The sequence below is a fragment of the Erythranthe guttata genome, chromosome 8 (assembly GCF_056151865.1).
Source record: "Erythranthe guttata isolate IM_541 chromosome 8, IM_541, whole genome shotgun sequence".
NCBI classification, from domain to species: domain Eukaryota; kingdom Viridiplantae; phylum Streptophyta; class Magnoliopsida; order Lamiales; family Phrymaceae; genus Erythranthe; species Erythranthe guttata.
In genome coordinates this window covers 5,739,154-5,754,536 of record NC_142540.1, presented here as the reverse complement: position 1 = coordinate 5,754,536, position 15,383 = coordinate 5,739,154, and the positions used below count along the sequence as shown (strand labels likewise).

General features: G+C 40.0%; 2 protein-coding genes across 2 annotated transcripts; one reads left to right on the top strand and one right to left on the bottom strand.

Annotated features, from left to right (window-relative positions):
- Window positions 1-3,631: 3,631 nt before the first annotated feature.
- On the bottom strand, window positions 3,632-7,334 carry LOC105976915 (putative receptor-like protein kinase At5g39000). Its single transcript, XM_088821175.1, has 2 exons — window positions 4,671-7,334; window positions 3,632-4,554 (listed from the first exon to the last, which is right to left on the bottom strand). The coding sequence occupies exons 1-2, from the start codon at window positions 7,276-7,278 to the stop codon at window positions 3,632-3,634; spliced, it is 3,531 nt and encodes a 1,176-aa protein (XP_088677301.1). The 5' UTR covers window positions 7,279-7,334.
- Window positions 7,335-12,640: 5,306 nt separating this feature from the next.
- On the top strand, window positions 12,641-14,094 carry LOC148768376 (uncharacterized). The gene is made up of 2 exons (XM_088821174.1): window positions 12,641-12,786; window positions 12,894-14,094. The coding sequence occupies exons 1-2, from the start codon at window positions 12,641-12,643 to the stop codon at window positions 14,092-14,094; spliced, it is 1,347 nt and encodes a 448-aa protein (XP_088677300.1).
- The last annotated feature ends 1,289 nt before the right edge of the window (window positions 14,095-15,383 follow it).

Genomic DNA, 15,383 nt, shown 5'->3' with positions numbered 1-15,383 from the left:
AATGTTGTTGTCAGGACATTAAATGCGCCGCCCATCATTTATGACCTCCCCGACCCGTGAGGTCCTCTCGAGGGGTCGAGTCATCCATCCGTCACCCCTTGTGCGGATGGGCCAGACAGGCCTTGCGGGCCACTTGTAACCCTGGGCCTGACTCTCTGGTGGGCCGTGCGAGCTGGGCCCATCTATCTTTAGTGGTCTTTTGTCTTGGGCCTTATCGAGTAATTCCGGTCCGAATCATATATATATATATATATATATATATATATATATATATATATATATATATATATATATATATATAATCCACATAATTCAACAATTTCGAACATATATAAAAGTAATTTACCAAATAATTAAGATACACAATTATTCACGTAAGTCACGCAATTCACGAGATTCCTAGAATTTCAATTTACGAAAATATAAATCACACATATAATAGCGCACGTAATTATTCACGTAATGCATATAATTAATATTACGTAATAATATTACCCTAGGGTTCTCGAGTTAGGAATATTAGTCTCGGGTTTTAAGGTTTTCGGGTTTTGGAAAGGTGGGGTGTTACATATCTGTTTATCTTCCTTTTTTTTTTTTGTTTTTTTTTCATATTATTCATTTCAGCATTTTACAAACTACTATAAAAACTTCTCTCTTTTTTTTTCTTTTTTTTTTAATTCTACACAATATTGAAAATTACAACAAAAAAAAACACTCTTATTTTTAATTTTTTTTTTACAATTTACATATTTTCGATTTGTTTGTAGTAGACTATGGTATACTACAGTGTACTATAGCATACTACGGTGGACCTACACTACGGTGTACTATAGTGTACTATAGTGTACTACGGTGTACTACGGTGTACTATGTTTTCCTACCAAACCCTAGCCGTCAACAACTCCCAGCAGCCGTGAACCCTAGCAGTCAACGCAAACCCTAGCAGCCAAAGCTCACAGCCGCCGCGACCGTTATCACCTACCAACATTGAGAAAACCTAAATCTGTTATTTAAAACCAAACTAAGCAAATTCTCTTAAAAATAAGAAAATCAAATGCAATTAATTATTCAAAATATGCTTTCAATAACATCCCAACCATAACCACAGCCCCCCGCCGCACAACTTCATGTCGTCGCCACCATAGCCGTCGCCGCCTACCATAACCACCACCACCATATAGCCGTCGCCACCTACCATAACTACCGCCACTATAATTGGATTTAATCCTTCATTGAATATAGATCTGTTAAAAGAAAAAGAAAAATAAAAGAGGGGGCTTGGGGACGGCATATGAGAGAGAGCTTGGGGACGGCATATGAGAGAGAGAGAAAGTTGGATTTAATTATTTATTAAATATAAATCTGGCAAAAGAAAAGGAATAAAAAATGATGGAGGCTTGGGGACGCACATATGAGAGAGAGAGAGAGAGAGAGAGAGAGAGAGAGAGAGAGGAGAGGGGGTGCTGAGAGCGGCGTAGAGTGGGGAAGAGAGACAGGTGTTTTTATTAGGTTTTGTAAGGGTATTTTTGGGTTAAATAAAAAATAAATGATATGTGTCAATTTTTATTTTAAAATAGGGATGTGGTTAAAATATTCTATTTGAGATTCTCACTCATATCTAATTATGTTTGGTTTGAGGGGTGTGAGGCATATTACCCCAAAAATATTTGGTTGGGTTAAAATGAAGAGTTCTCAAAGTGTAAAGACGTATCTTGAAATTTGATCTAAATTAGCAAAATCTTATTAGTTCATGTTTCTCAAGTCCTCATTGGCCGGCGCAAATAGGACCCGACCCGTTCTTGTTCAACTCGACCCAAATATTGTCTGGTTGATCCGAGTCATTTGGTGACACATTTGTGTAGGCGTAGTCCATAGGTAGGGGCGAAAGTCGGAAGGAACAAATTGAAATTAACCTTTTCGAAAAAAATCCAATTTTTTTTGGAAGTATAAAACTAATTCTAATTCCAATTCCAAAATTTTTGGAATCTAAAAATTCACTCCAATTTCGAAAGTTATTTCGAAATTTCCGAAATCACATGAGTTTTCATATTTTTAAAAAAAATTTACAAACTTTTGTACAATTCAGAAAATCAGAAATACAAACATCTTTTATATATTTTCAATTCCAATCCAAAAAAATTCAGAAAAAGTCGGAAATCGGAATGAAAAAAAATTGTTTTGAAATCGGAACTTTTCATATCCGAACCGGCGAAAATTGGAAATTCCGTATCACTTTGTTGAACTGTGGATCTTCAGGAAAAGAAGTCAAGGTATTTGAAGAAATGACGCATCCAACTATGAGTCGACACGGGAACAAAAAGTAGAGGAGGGCGGAAATGGAAAATAAAAAAAAACACTTTATGTCGAGGTCTCGGGTAAAGAATTTGGGGCAATGGGGATCGGCTATATAACTGCTAACATTGCAGTTGTGTTGTTATATTCAGAAGTTGCAGGTAATGGATTCGATCGTCTACCAGGCAACGCTATTCCCCTTTCCTTTACTTTACAGCTTTCATTTGATTTGCATGTTGGTATAATTGATAACAAATTGACAAATAATAATTATTTAATATGGTGAACTGTGCTGGTATGATTAATAACAATATGCGTAGACGGACGAAAATACTTGTTTGTCGAAAAGAGGAATTGTGAAAATCCGAAGAACGATCGAGACTTGCCAAAGCAATTCCTTTAAGACAATATTTTCGGGCTGTGAACGTTGAAAAGTTCCTTGAACAACGATCGATAGTCAAATATTTGCACGATAATATTCGACCCACGACGAACTTCAACTACGAAAGAAACTTAGACGAAGGAAAAGAAGAATACAAAGAACTATCTCGTAATTCCCGATTAAATTCCATACATAATTGACCATATTCTGCCTTCATTTATATAGACGGTAGAGATCCATTCATAGAGGGTTGCAATGGTTGGAAAAAAACCCAGTAGAAAGTTGTGTATTTTCTTTTCACCGAGTTCAAATGGGCCAATTAATTATTTATTTGGTTTGGCCAAATATTTTATTATTTGAATATTGGGTCAAATAATTTGACTAACTACTAAATGTCCTCAAAAGTAATACTTGTGGACACCTAAAACCAAACTAGTCTTATCCCTCGATCTCATTGAGTGCACATTTTTAAGCTTTAATCATTCAATAAAGACAATTTTCATTCAATTTACTTCAAGATTATGATCAAGTAAATAAATGAAATTAATCTTCACATAATTCAATTAATATCAATTATTGGAAATCACGTAAAGCTCCAATAAACTGTAGTATTTGAAAATCCATTTCTTTTACTTTTTATAATAATGATCGTCCCTACAGTAAAGGAAGCAGAAAATAAATTGAACTGTATATATAATATAATATTTGGTTCTTCAACAAATGACAATTTTACACAAGAAAATAAAAATGAGACATGCATATGATCACATGCGCGATTTACATCTTCTCTCTTTCTTCCAAACAATTTTCCATATTCCAAATCCCTAATTTATTTATAAGAAAATGCTCCAAACTACATATTTCCCAATTTTTCGTACTCCAAACCCTAAATTATTTCTGAGATTCGGTTCAAAATTGCTCGAGAGATTAGAGATTTACCCGGTGCGGAAAAGAAGGCTAAGCGGAGAGAAGGTCCGCCTCTTCTTGCAGCTGAATCACATACTCGAGGCTCCGAATGACGTCACTCATTGTCGGCCGCTCACTTTCCACTTCATTTATGCATGAAACGGCTATCTCGACGAATTTACTCAAACATTCAGGGGCAATTTGCTCGTACAGATTAGAATCAATATATGGTTCTGTGCCGTCCTCATGTAATTGTTGAACCTTTTTCGTAAGCGTCCCTTTCCTTTTACAAAATTCAACAAGTTTGTCCAAATCTATCGGCTCCTCTGGCTTGGCGAATAACACTTCAAACAACACCACGCCCAAGTTGGACACGTCGTTCCTGTCGTTCTCTGGCATCCACGGTGGTAGTAGCGATGTATACCTTGGCTCGATGGAGACCTTGGCCACCCATTTCTCATCGATAAATATGTTTTTGGAGTTGACTTTGCAATGTGTGATGTGGTTGTACTCTTTGTGGATGTGAAGGTAGTGCAATCCTACGGCAACACCTAAGCAAATCTGGAGGCGTGTTTCCCACAATAATATTGTATTATTTTCCGAGTTGTAGAGATGGTCGTGCAAGCTGCCATACTCCATGTAATCGTAGACTAATATATGTTGTCCGCCCTCGTCGCAGTATCCGATAAATGATACTAAGTGGAGGTGCCTTACCTGCGGCAGCATCTCAAATTTATCTAGGAACTTGCGGGGAAATATGGACCACCGGTTTAGTCTTTTGATGGCCACGGTGGTGGCGCTGTCCTCGATAAACCCTTTGTGCACATAGAATAATAATCCCCTGTTGATGATGGAATTGTCGTCGAAGTTGTCTGTGGCAGTTTTGATCTCCTTGAACGAGAAACGTCTCAATAAGTTCGATGTTGAATAAGATTCACTGATGGCAGATGTACTTGTATCCAAATCAAACTCTGCTATAATTTTACATTTCATGTAACATCATAAGCACATTAATATAGACCATGACAAGTATAAATATCAAAATATGAATAGTCAAGTTTTGACTTTTCACTATTTATCGAACTTGTACCTGAAATTGATGGCAATTCATTTTCCTTGAGTGGAAGTTGAGCAATAACCACATCGCTATTAGTTTGTTCTTTCGGAGGAGGTGTGAAATTTTTCTCAGTTGTAGAGAACATTGTTGGTTGCCCCATCTGAACTGATAGGCCATCATTCTCATTATGTGGAAGCTTCTCATTCTGTGGAAGATGAGGAATAACCACAATTCTATTAGTTTGTTCTTTCGGATCATGTCTAAAATTCTGCACTGCTGTGGAGAAAATTGTTGGTTCACCCGTATGAACTGATGGGCCATCTTTATCATTATTAAGACAATGGCTGTCATTAGAAACACTTGCTGCTATTTCCGAAAGTTGTTTTGTCTCATGTTGCTCGACCGCGAACTCAAGTTGTGACACAACTTGGGACATTGTTGGCCGGTTCTTCAGCTCATCAGACAAGCATCTTTGGGCAATTCCAACAAATGTCTTGAGGCTATTCGGTGAAATCTCTTCTCTCAAACTAACTGATACGATTTGATCAGCTTCTCCCATGTTAATCTTATCTCGAGCCCACTTGGACAGAACTCGCTTATCCTCTGGAACCTTCAAATCTACTGCGGGCCTCCCACACAATACTTCCAACAACACCACTCCAAAGGCATACGTATCACTTTTCCTAGTTAGTTTATGAGTGTTGAAGTAATTTGGATCAAGGTACCCAAACGTGCCTTTAATGTTCGTGGTAATGTGGGTCTTTAACTTGCTTTTGTTTTCAAGCTTGGCCAATCCGAAATCAGAAACCTTAGCTATGAAATTTTCATCAAGCAGGATATTTGAAGCCTTTACATCTCTATGTATGACTCCATGGCCTGTGTGGAGGTAATCTAGTCCTCGACCAGCTCCGATGCAAATATCAAGGGATTGCTTCCATGTGAGAGAAGAGCAGATATTATTTTCACCTGCAAGTTTGTAAATATGATCAGCCAATGTTCCACATGGCATGTATTCATAAACAAGAATCATTTCTCCTTCTTCATTGCAGTAGCCAATTAGAGATACTAGGTTAACATGTCGGAGCTCAGAAAGTGTCTCGATCTCTGCCAAAAACTCTTGTGCCCCTTGTTTGGAGCTTGATTTCAACCTCTTTATAGCAACAGTAGTTTGCTCATTATAAATGTGCCCTTTGTAGACTTTTCCAAATCCGCCCCTTCCAATTAGTAGTGCGTCACTGAAATTTTCTGTCGCTAATTGGATCTCATCTAGTGAAAAACGGCGACAAGTACGTTCAGCCCTGGCAGATGGCGATGGCTTCGGCTTTGGCTTTGTTTTGTTTTCCTCGTCAGTAATATTAGCTTCCCAAATTTTCCGCAAATTATGTGCAATAATGCATACCAAAGAAATCATAGTTATTGCAACATCTGCGATTGCTTTTCTGTGGTAAAGAACCAGGAATAGAGTTTGAACAGTGTGGGAAGCTGAATCACGAGCTAGAGGTGAAGAATTTGGACTAGCAAGACTGTTATCAGAGTTGCTCAACTTAAATATTTCAAACCCTGAAACAAGTACCCGATCATCTATAAGATCATCATATGACTGCAAGGAAATCAAGATATCACGTTTTCCCTCCTTTTTGTTTCCTCTCACCATCACCGTGTAGTCCCTATACCAGGGTATGTCATTTTCATCCATTTCTTTAACTACGTCAATATTCGTTCGAGCAATCATTTCATTAATAAGGACTTTGAACATATTATCCCCATTTCCTGCAATCTTGAGCCCCAACTCGGAGAAATGAACCCTGATCAAGTACTTGAACCCCACATCCACCGGCATTTTCCATGTGTTATTGTTTCTCCTCTTTGCATTTACTTTCTCCCACTTGGGAAAGAGTCCATGAAAATCTCCGGTAGACTGAACATTGTTCTGCTTAAACTCTACTTGGTGAAATATCTCTAGTGCAGTGTTGGAATCAATGTAAACCCGAGACTTCTCCCCTACCAGTTGGAGCCCAACATCTCCGCCTTCAAAGTAAGAATGACTTGCAGGCACTGTGAAAATCTCAATGCCGTTTATGAAAGCATATGTGTCTAACGATTGACTGCTTTCAGGAGAGAAAATTATGTTTAGTTTTTTATGTTCTTGTACGTGTAAACAGAATTCCTTGACAAAAGAATCAACGCCGAGAGCTTCAGCTGCTAGTGAAGCACTAAAGTTACTGAGCAGGGTAAAAGGACCGGCTTGAATAGTGAACAAGTCTTTGAACCCTTCGAAACCTTTATATGAAGTCGGATTAAAGTGAAAACGAAGAATTTTCTGACCTGGGCTCACTTGGAATGCATAGGAAAATTGAGATTGAGAGATTCTTGCCGTTTTGTATGGAACTGGATCGGAAGAGATCAGCTTAGGGACGACAATTGAAGTGGTTGATGAGCCCTTGATTTGTAGCAAGGAAGAAGATTTTGGCTGTACATCTCCAGCCCATCCCCTGCCATTGTTTGCTATCGAAGTGCCTATGGAACCGCAATTAATCGAAACATAACCTGTGAATTGAGTTGGATTAGTAAATGCAGCTGTAAATTTGATGAGAAGGCAAAGGAACAACACAACAACAATTGAACGTGGATACATATTCATGGTTCAATTTTGTGTTCTGTTGTGTAAAACAAATGAATGATGGGAAATTTGGGAGAGAGGGAATGATCTTTGATCGGTGATGACTTTCGTAATCTACGGTGACTTGGCAAGAATTAAATAAATACAACTATATAAAGTTGATTAGCCCCATAACGTTTGGTTGTTACTTATTTGATTTTTTCATTGTCAATGGTTGGCATCTAATTAGTCAACTTATAATGGAAAGCACATAAGAAGAACTCTTGAATGGTTCTTCTGGAATTCGGAATCTGTGAAGGTCAAATGCATCACCGCGACCCAGCAAAGCAACATAATTAACTACAACTATTTATTAAATATATTCTGTTTCCATTTTGGCATTTTTTATTTCTTCCCAAGTTTCACTCGGATGCTGCATCCACAGATGGTGCGTTTTCTTGTGATCTTTTAGTTCTTTACTGAATGGCATGAGTCTATATTCTAGAAATTCGAGCAACACATACATTTAAATCTTATATACTTATTTATGTTTTATTCTGTCTACTGCACTTATCTATTTAGCTAGGTCCATTGTATTATACTGGCAAACTAATGGTCGATGAGAATTGTTTCGATGTTTACCCGGTAATATAATATTTGGGATTCTTTAATTTGAATTATTGAAGGTTTCCTTCTGACTAATCTTAATGCATTTTTATTGCATTAGGTTTCATTTTGTCTAGTCAACAGTGAATTTTATATGAAGTTGATGAGCCTATGATTCGACCCAATCTCCTTTTATTTTATTTTATTTTATTTTATGTTATTTATTATTATTTTTAAATAACAGACACATTCGTCGTAATAAAGTTGAAGAAGATGGCAAAAACTTAATAAACACATTATTTCATTCCAATATAATAAATAATCAAAGTGAGGAAGCTCATCCAGAGGAAGCCTTTCATTTGAATCATAAAAACTCGAAATTCAAAGTTGACCGTTACAATAACATCCAATTCACCGCGTGTCGCAATTCGAACAACCTAGGAAGCTCCGAACTTGGAACAACTTGTGTTAATGAGCAACAGTGAAGGCCTAAACCCGAGCTTCGAAGATTTCACATCGAACTCAAGCAGATGATTTCACATCGAACTATCGAGGTTGTTGGACCCGTCAGATTTATTTGTCCTTCCACAAACGCAAGGCAGATGACGTCTGCACTAACTAAAACCATTGAGCTTGCGCCATAAACCCAAAAAAAAAATATTTCAATTTTGGCCCTAAAATAGTATTTTTCGTTATTATTTGTTAACATGCATGTGATGGCGTGACCGAAAGTGTTTAAAATTGAAATTTGGAGGTGAACTTTGTTCACTTAGAAACAACAATGATCAAAAGTAGAATCAGACCAAACGTGATGGACCAAAAGTGTAATTCTCACAGTAAAAGTAAGAACTAAGAAGTTAATGACATGTTTTTTTATTTCTTATTTTCAGTCTTTTTTCTCTAATAATTTTCATAGCACTCTGATGTTTTTTTGGTGGTTTTGCAATTACTTTGTAGCTTAATTTCACTTTGAACCCTTGAAATATACCATTTTGGCACCTTACACCCTCAAAAATAATTTATGGCACTTTGCACCCTCGGAACATGTTAATTGTTCAAATTGAATCCTATTTTATTTTCCGTCATGAATTTCCATTGTTAACCTATTTTCTGACTATCAACAGAATCATTTTCGCTTGAAAATACTTTATCACTTTTCACCTCGAAGAAAAAATCAATTTAATAGACAAAAATGACCACGTTGGCGATCAAAAAATAAGTTAACGACATAAAATTATGGCCGAAAATTTTACTAAGGTGCACTTTGAACGATTAAGCATGTCTTGAAGGTGCAAAGTGCCATAAATATTGGGGGTGTAAAGTGCCAAAATAATACATTTTAAGGGTGCAAAGTGGAATTAACCCTTTCTTTGTAAACAATTTATTTTGTGTTTAATATTCGTTTGAAGTGTTAATTATTTCTTATGGATAGCAAATAAAGGCAATAATGTATCAACATAACTTATATAAGTTAGGTGATTTGATTAATTTATAGGGTAAATTACGAAAATCTCCATGAATTTAGGCTAAAGATCTGTAACTTTTATGTTTTACAATTCCTTTGATGAGTAAACTGCAAAAAATACCCTTGTGTAATCTCGAAATAGCATTAAAAAATATATTTAATAAATAAACTAGCAAAAACCCCCCTATGAAATTATTTATATATGATTCGGTAAAAATTAACTATTTCGGCCCATTAAAAGAAGGCCCAATAATGGCCCAATAATTGAAATCTCGCGAGAGTCAACTCTAGGGCGAGAGAAAGGGAAGTTCTCGCTCGCCAAAAAGAAAAAAGAGAGGACGGGAACAAGGAATATTATCTGAAAAAGAAAGCAACACCGCCGACTTACATTTAATGCGTGTCTTCTCAAATGTCAGGAATAGCAGAGAATATACAGACTAGATGATTTGATAAATCAATGTTCTGGGCCTATCTGGGAAACCTAATCGAAAGTCGATCGTGGGTGCGAGAGGTGAGTCGCTCTCTCAGTAGCGAGAAGGCAAAGGCGAGAGTTACAAGATATGGTCTATGAGATACCGGAGACAATCAACTTGCATTAAATGCCCCTCTTCTCAAGTGTCAAAGATGTCAGAGAATATGCAGTCTAGGGAATAAGCAGCTCACAACACTGTTCACTGAGGAGACAGGTAAGCTTAATTTAATAGTCATTGGAAGTCTGGAACATTTGGGAGGTGACAACTAAAATAGAAGTGGAATCCGTATTTGGAGTCCGGTCTTAGAAGCTCTTCCTATAAATAGTAAAAAGTTAATTAAACTGAAATCATCATTTTTCCTAATAAAAATAACATACAACTTATTATTCAATATCTCTTAAACCAGAAATATACTGACTTGGCCGTCGGAGTGTTAACTCCGGCATCAGCCCGGTTTTTCTTTTCTGTGTTCTTATTTGCAGAATCTAGAAGATCCATCAACATATTCGGATGAATCAACTGGCGCCGTCTGTGGGAACGTTTCAAATATAAATAGCCAAAAACCTTCTCAAAAGCATCATTTCTTCCTTTCAAAATCATTTTCTCCTTCTTCCAGTCCAAAAATCTAAAAATGGATACCCCAATCGAGAGGGCTAGTCAACCTGATCCGACAGAGGCTGAAATTAGTCCAGCACCTTGTCCTGATTTAGAAGGACCTTACCTGGGAAGTACATCTGCCCGTCAGGTAGAGGTTTTGCACATGCCTGATCCTGCAGCTCCCAGTCCCACGGTAACTATAACCATGGAATCACTCCAGGCCCTCCTTACAGCAGTAGTTCAAGGTGGGTCGCCAAGTGAAAGAAGAGAGCAAGAGGGGTTGCCGCCCACGAAAAGACGTTTGAAATACACGGACAGGTCCGATGAGGAGCCTGCTTTGGAGCGAGAGTCACTGAACGCGACGCTCGCTCAAGAAAATTCACGAGAGCATGTTCAGACCAAAAGGAGCCCGTACACTGCACAAATACTTAATGATGAACTTCCTGGTTCATTTCGACCAGTCACGTACGAATATCTGGGGACCACGGATCCTAGCGAGCATCTATGCAGATTTAACAACACTTAAGACCTACATCGTTTTTCGGAAGGAGTAAAATGCAGGGTGTTCACTACCACTTTGGCGGGACCCGCTCAAGCGTGGTTTAGTCAGCTCTGGCCCGCCTCAATAGGCAGTTTTGACCAGCTCGCCTCTGTTTTTCCTCGATCATTTTGCGAGCTCCAAAAAACAGAAGAGGAGTACTTTGACCCTCTTTGCGGTCAAACAGCGAGAGGGAGAGCATCTACGAAGTTTCATTAAGCGTTTCATAACAGCCACTTTGGAGGTTCTAATAACTTCGGAGGAGGTCCTGATCAATGCCTTAGCCCAGGGATTGCGACTTGGAGATTTCTTTACCTCTATATCCAAAAAGCCGCCTCTTTCGTTTAACGATTTATTAAGAAAGGCGGAGCGGTATATGAATGTTGAGGAAGCCGAGCAGGGCAAGGCCGTCGATAAAGGAATGGATAAAAGAAAGGAAAGGCGAGAAGAGAAAGTGCAAAGACCTATCCCTCTAACCAAAAAGGAGGGATTGGTGGAAAGAAGAGTGGGCCCCCGATTCGAGAACTATATCTCACTGGTTGCGCCTCCTGCCGAGATCTTGATGGCGATCGAGAACCATCCCAAGTTGAAGTGGCCTCGCACCTATTCCGAGGTTCCCAAGAAAAATCCGGTCGCGGGAAGTTTTTGTCGTTTTCATAATGATTATGGACATACCACGAACGAATGTCAGCATCTTAGAGACGAGATAGAAAGGCTCATTCGGGCAAAAAACTTGCCCGAATTTGTCAAACCCGGACAGCCTCCAGCGAGCATATTGGCCCCGCATACTCGGCCTGTTGCTAACCGGTCGGAGAATGTTCGAGAGAAGGCCGGCGAGAGGAAGGACCAACCCTTAGCAGGAGGGTTTATCCACATGATACACGGAGGACCTTCAGGAGGTGATTCAAATAGGGCTCGGAGGGCCCATCTAAGACAATTGAGGGAAACTGAAGAGCTTTTCGTAGAGGTGGAGGCTGCCGATCTGGCAAGTCGAGCGAACTTACAAGTATTATACGAGATGGAGTCACAGCTCGCGGAGGTGCAGAGGGTGTCGCAAGTCCCTCCCATCATGTTCGGACGGGTAGACGAGGAGGGGATACAACAGCCTCACACCGATGCCCTAGTAATCACAGCCATGGTGGCCAACTTCGACATTGCGCGAATACTAGTTGACACGGGGAGTTCTGCAGACGTCATTTTTTACAGTTGTTTCAAGCAAATGAATATGAACTTTGAGCTGAAATATGTGGAGACCAGCTTAATGGGATTCTCAGGCGAGACGGTGCAGGCCCTGGGAGAGGTTTGCCTACCCATATCACTGATTATGGAGCCTGTGCGAGCTACTAGGTTAATAAATTTCCTAGTATTGAATGTCCCTTCCACTTAAAACATGATACTTGGTCGGCCGTCCATGAATCTATTCCGAGCCGTGGTATCTACTTACCATATGAAGTTAAAATTTCCCATGGAAGATCAGATCGGAGAGGTGCGGGGAGATCAAGAGACCGCGAGAAGGTGCTATTACGATGCGTTAAGGCGAACTGGGAGGATAGATACCATTCATAGTGGGCGAGCTGACATGATGGAAAGGGATGAGCCTCGTCCTAAAATCGACCCGAAAAGGAGGATAGCCACGTGCGACCCATGGAGGAATTGATGATTGTGCAGCTATGCAAGAAGGATGCTAGTCGCACAACTAGAATCGGGAGAGATATGGATACCACGATGGCAGAACAATTAATAGAGTTTTGGCGCAACAACCTGGATGTGTTCGCATTCTCGTCAAAGGATTTGGTGGGAATCGATAGTCGTTTAGCTGTTCACAGATTGAATGTCAAAGCAGGGACGAAACCAGTCAAGCAGAAGAGAAGGCATTTTGGAGCTGAAAAAGATAGAATAATCCAGGAGGAAGTACAAAAGTTGTTAATGGCGGGTCAAATTCGGGAGATACGATTTCCCACTTGGTTATCCAACGCAGTACTAGTAAAGAAGCAAAGCAAAGTCCAGTGTATTATGCGAGTAGGTTTTTGCGAGGACCGGAGGAGCGGTATATCGAGATCGAGAAAATCTGGCTAGCATTAGTAACTACAGCTAGAAAACTACGGCCTTATTTCATGTCGCATACCATAGTAGTCCGAACTAACCATCCGATGAAGACAGTACTAGGAAGGATTGATGTCTCGGGAAGGATGGTGAAATGGGCAGTCGAGTTAGGGCAATTCGACATAGAATATGAGTCGCGGTTGGCAATCAAAGGCCAAGCTCTGGCGGATTTCCTGCAAGAAACTACAAGGGTTAGTGAGGTGGCAGAATGGAGGCTGTTTGTGGATGGTGCTTCTAATTCAATGGGGAGCGGAGCAGGAGTGGTATTACACAAGGCAGGCGAGAGCGAGGAAGCAAAATACGCGATCAAGTTACCATTTCGAGCTTCCAATAACGAGGCAGAGTACGAGGCAGTAATACATGGTATGAAATTGGCCGCGATAGCAGGTGAAAGAAGACTGACTATCTTTTCAGACTCACAGTTAGTAGTCCAGCAGATAAAAGGAGAGTTCGAGACCAAGGACAGCAGAATGAATAGTTATTGCGAGCTGGCGCGGGTCCTTATAAAGGAGTTTGAAGGGGTAGATCTGAAACAAATCCCGAGAGAGGAAAATACGAGAGCAGATTTTCTTGCCAAAATAGGAAGCATGGATATGGGCTGCGAGTCGCGAAAAATTCAGATAATTGTAGGAGAGCCATCGTTGAAGGTTGGGCACGAAATATTAGGAATGACGGGAGTGCAGGATTGGCGAACGGAGATAAGAAATCATCTGATTGGCAAAAGTCAAGGGAGTTCGCGAGAGATAGCGAGGCTGAACCAGCGAGCGAAGTATTTTTGTCTTGACGGGGATATTCTATACAAAAGAGGATATACAAGACCGCATCTACGGTGTCCCGACATACGAGAGGGTCAATATGTGTTGCGAGAGATCCATGAAGGATGTTGTGGCGATCATGCCGGGGGAAGGGCCCTAATAACACGGGTTCTGAGGAGCGGATATTTTTGGCCAACTATGAGGAAAGACGCAATGCAGTTTGTCCAGAAATGCGATAAATGTCAGAAACATGGGCCGTTTATCCATGTTCCGGGAGAGGATATGACGATCATCACATCACCACATCCATTCGCACAATGAGGGATTGATATTATAGGACCTTTGCCACTCGCTAGCGGTCAGAGAAAATTCTTGGTAGTCGCAGTGGACTACTTTAGCAAATGGGTCGAGGCCGTTGCAGTCGCCAAAATTACAGATACCGAAATTATGAAGTTCCTATGGCAGAATATCTGTTGTCGGTATGGATTACCCAAAAACATCGTCTCGGACAACGGCACACAGTTCAACTCAAAAAAGATACGTGAGTGGTGCGAGGGTTTAGGAATAGCACAGCGCTTTGCAGCGGTGGCACACCCGCAGGCGAATGGCCAAGTCGAGGTAATTAACTGTATATTACTCGAGGGGATAAAGAAACGATTAGAAAAAGCAAAGGGAAATTGGGTGGAAGAGTTGCATGCTGTCCTATGGGCATACCGAACAACACAAAAAGAATCAACGGGAGATAGCCCTTTCTCGCTCGTATATGGGTCTGAAGCAGTGGCCCCTGTTGAAATAAGGATGCCATCGAGCAGAATTATGAACATCCAACAAGCGGCTAATAATCAACGCTTGCGAGAAAACTTAGATTTAATATTGGAAAAACGGGAGGATGCTAGGCTCAGAATGGAGGCAAGTAAAGCAAGGATCAAGGCTGCGTACGATAGAAGGGTAAAAGCGAGAGCATTTCAAGTAGGGGACTTGGTCCTCAAACAGGCGGATGCCCTAAAGCAGCTGGGTAAGTTAATGGAGAAATGGGAAGGACCATACAAAGGTGGAAAAAGTCCTCGCAGGAGGAGTGTATATGCTATGCGATATGTCAGGAAAACAGGTGGCGCGTGCTTGGAATATTTGTCATTTAAAAAAATATTATGTATAAAATGGGGAATACGGTAGAACGTCCCGTTTTTTGAAACTTATATTTTGTCTAAATGTAAGGCTCATATTGTAGTTCGTCTCGCATAAAAGAGACGAACGATTTTCCTCGTAACATCACAATATGAAAGGCCCTCTCTTGTTTGATATACCTGTATAAAGTAAAGCACATCTAGGGCATAAAGACAAAAAGAAAGATCCTTGATAGAATTCAAGGATCATTAAGGCTGCGAGAGCACATGCTCAGAAAGATCCTTGATAGAATTCAAGGACCATTAGGGTTGCGAGAGGACATGCTCAGAAAGATCCTTGATAGAATTCAAGGATCATTAAGGCTGCGAGAGCACATAATCAGAAAGATCCTTGATATAATTCAAGGATCATTAAGGCTGCGAGAGCACATGATCAGAAAGATCCTTGATAGAATTCAAGGATCATTAAGGCTGCGAGATGACATG

Coding starts and splice junctions, on each gene's coding strand:
- LOC148768376 (XM_088821174.1), top strand. CDS start 12,641: ATGGCAGAACAATTAATAGAGTTTTGGCGCAACAACCTGGATGTGTTC. Junction 12,787..12,893: donor CCAGTCAAGCAGAAGAGAAG/GCATTTTGGAGC, acceptor TATCCAACGCAG/TACTAGTAAAGAAGCAAAGC.
- LOC105976915 (XM_088821175.1), bottom strand. CDS start 7,278: ATGAATATGTATCCACGTTCAATTGTTGTTGTGTTGTTCCTTTGCCTT. Junction 4,555..4,670: donor TGAATTGCCATCAATTTCAG/GTACAAGTTCGA, acceptor GTAAAATTATAG/CAGAGTTTGATTTGGATACA.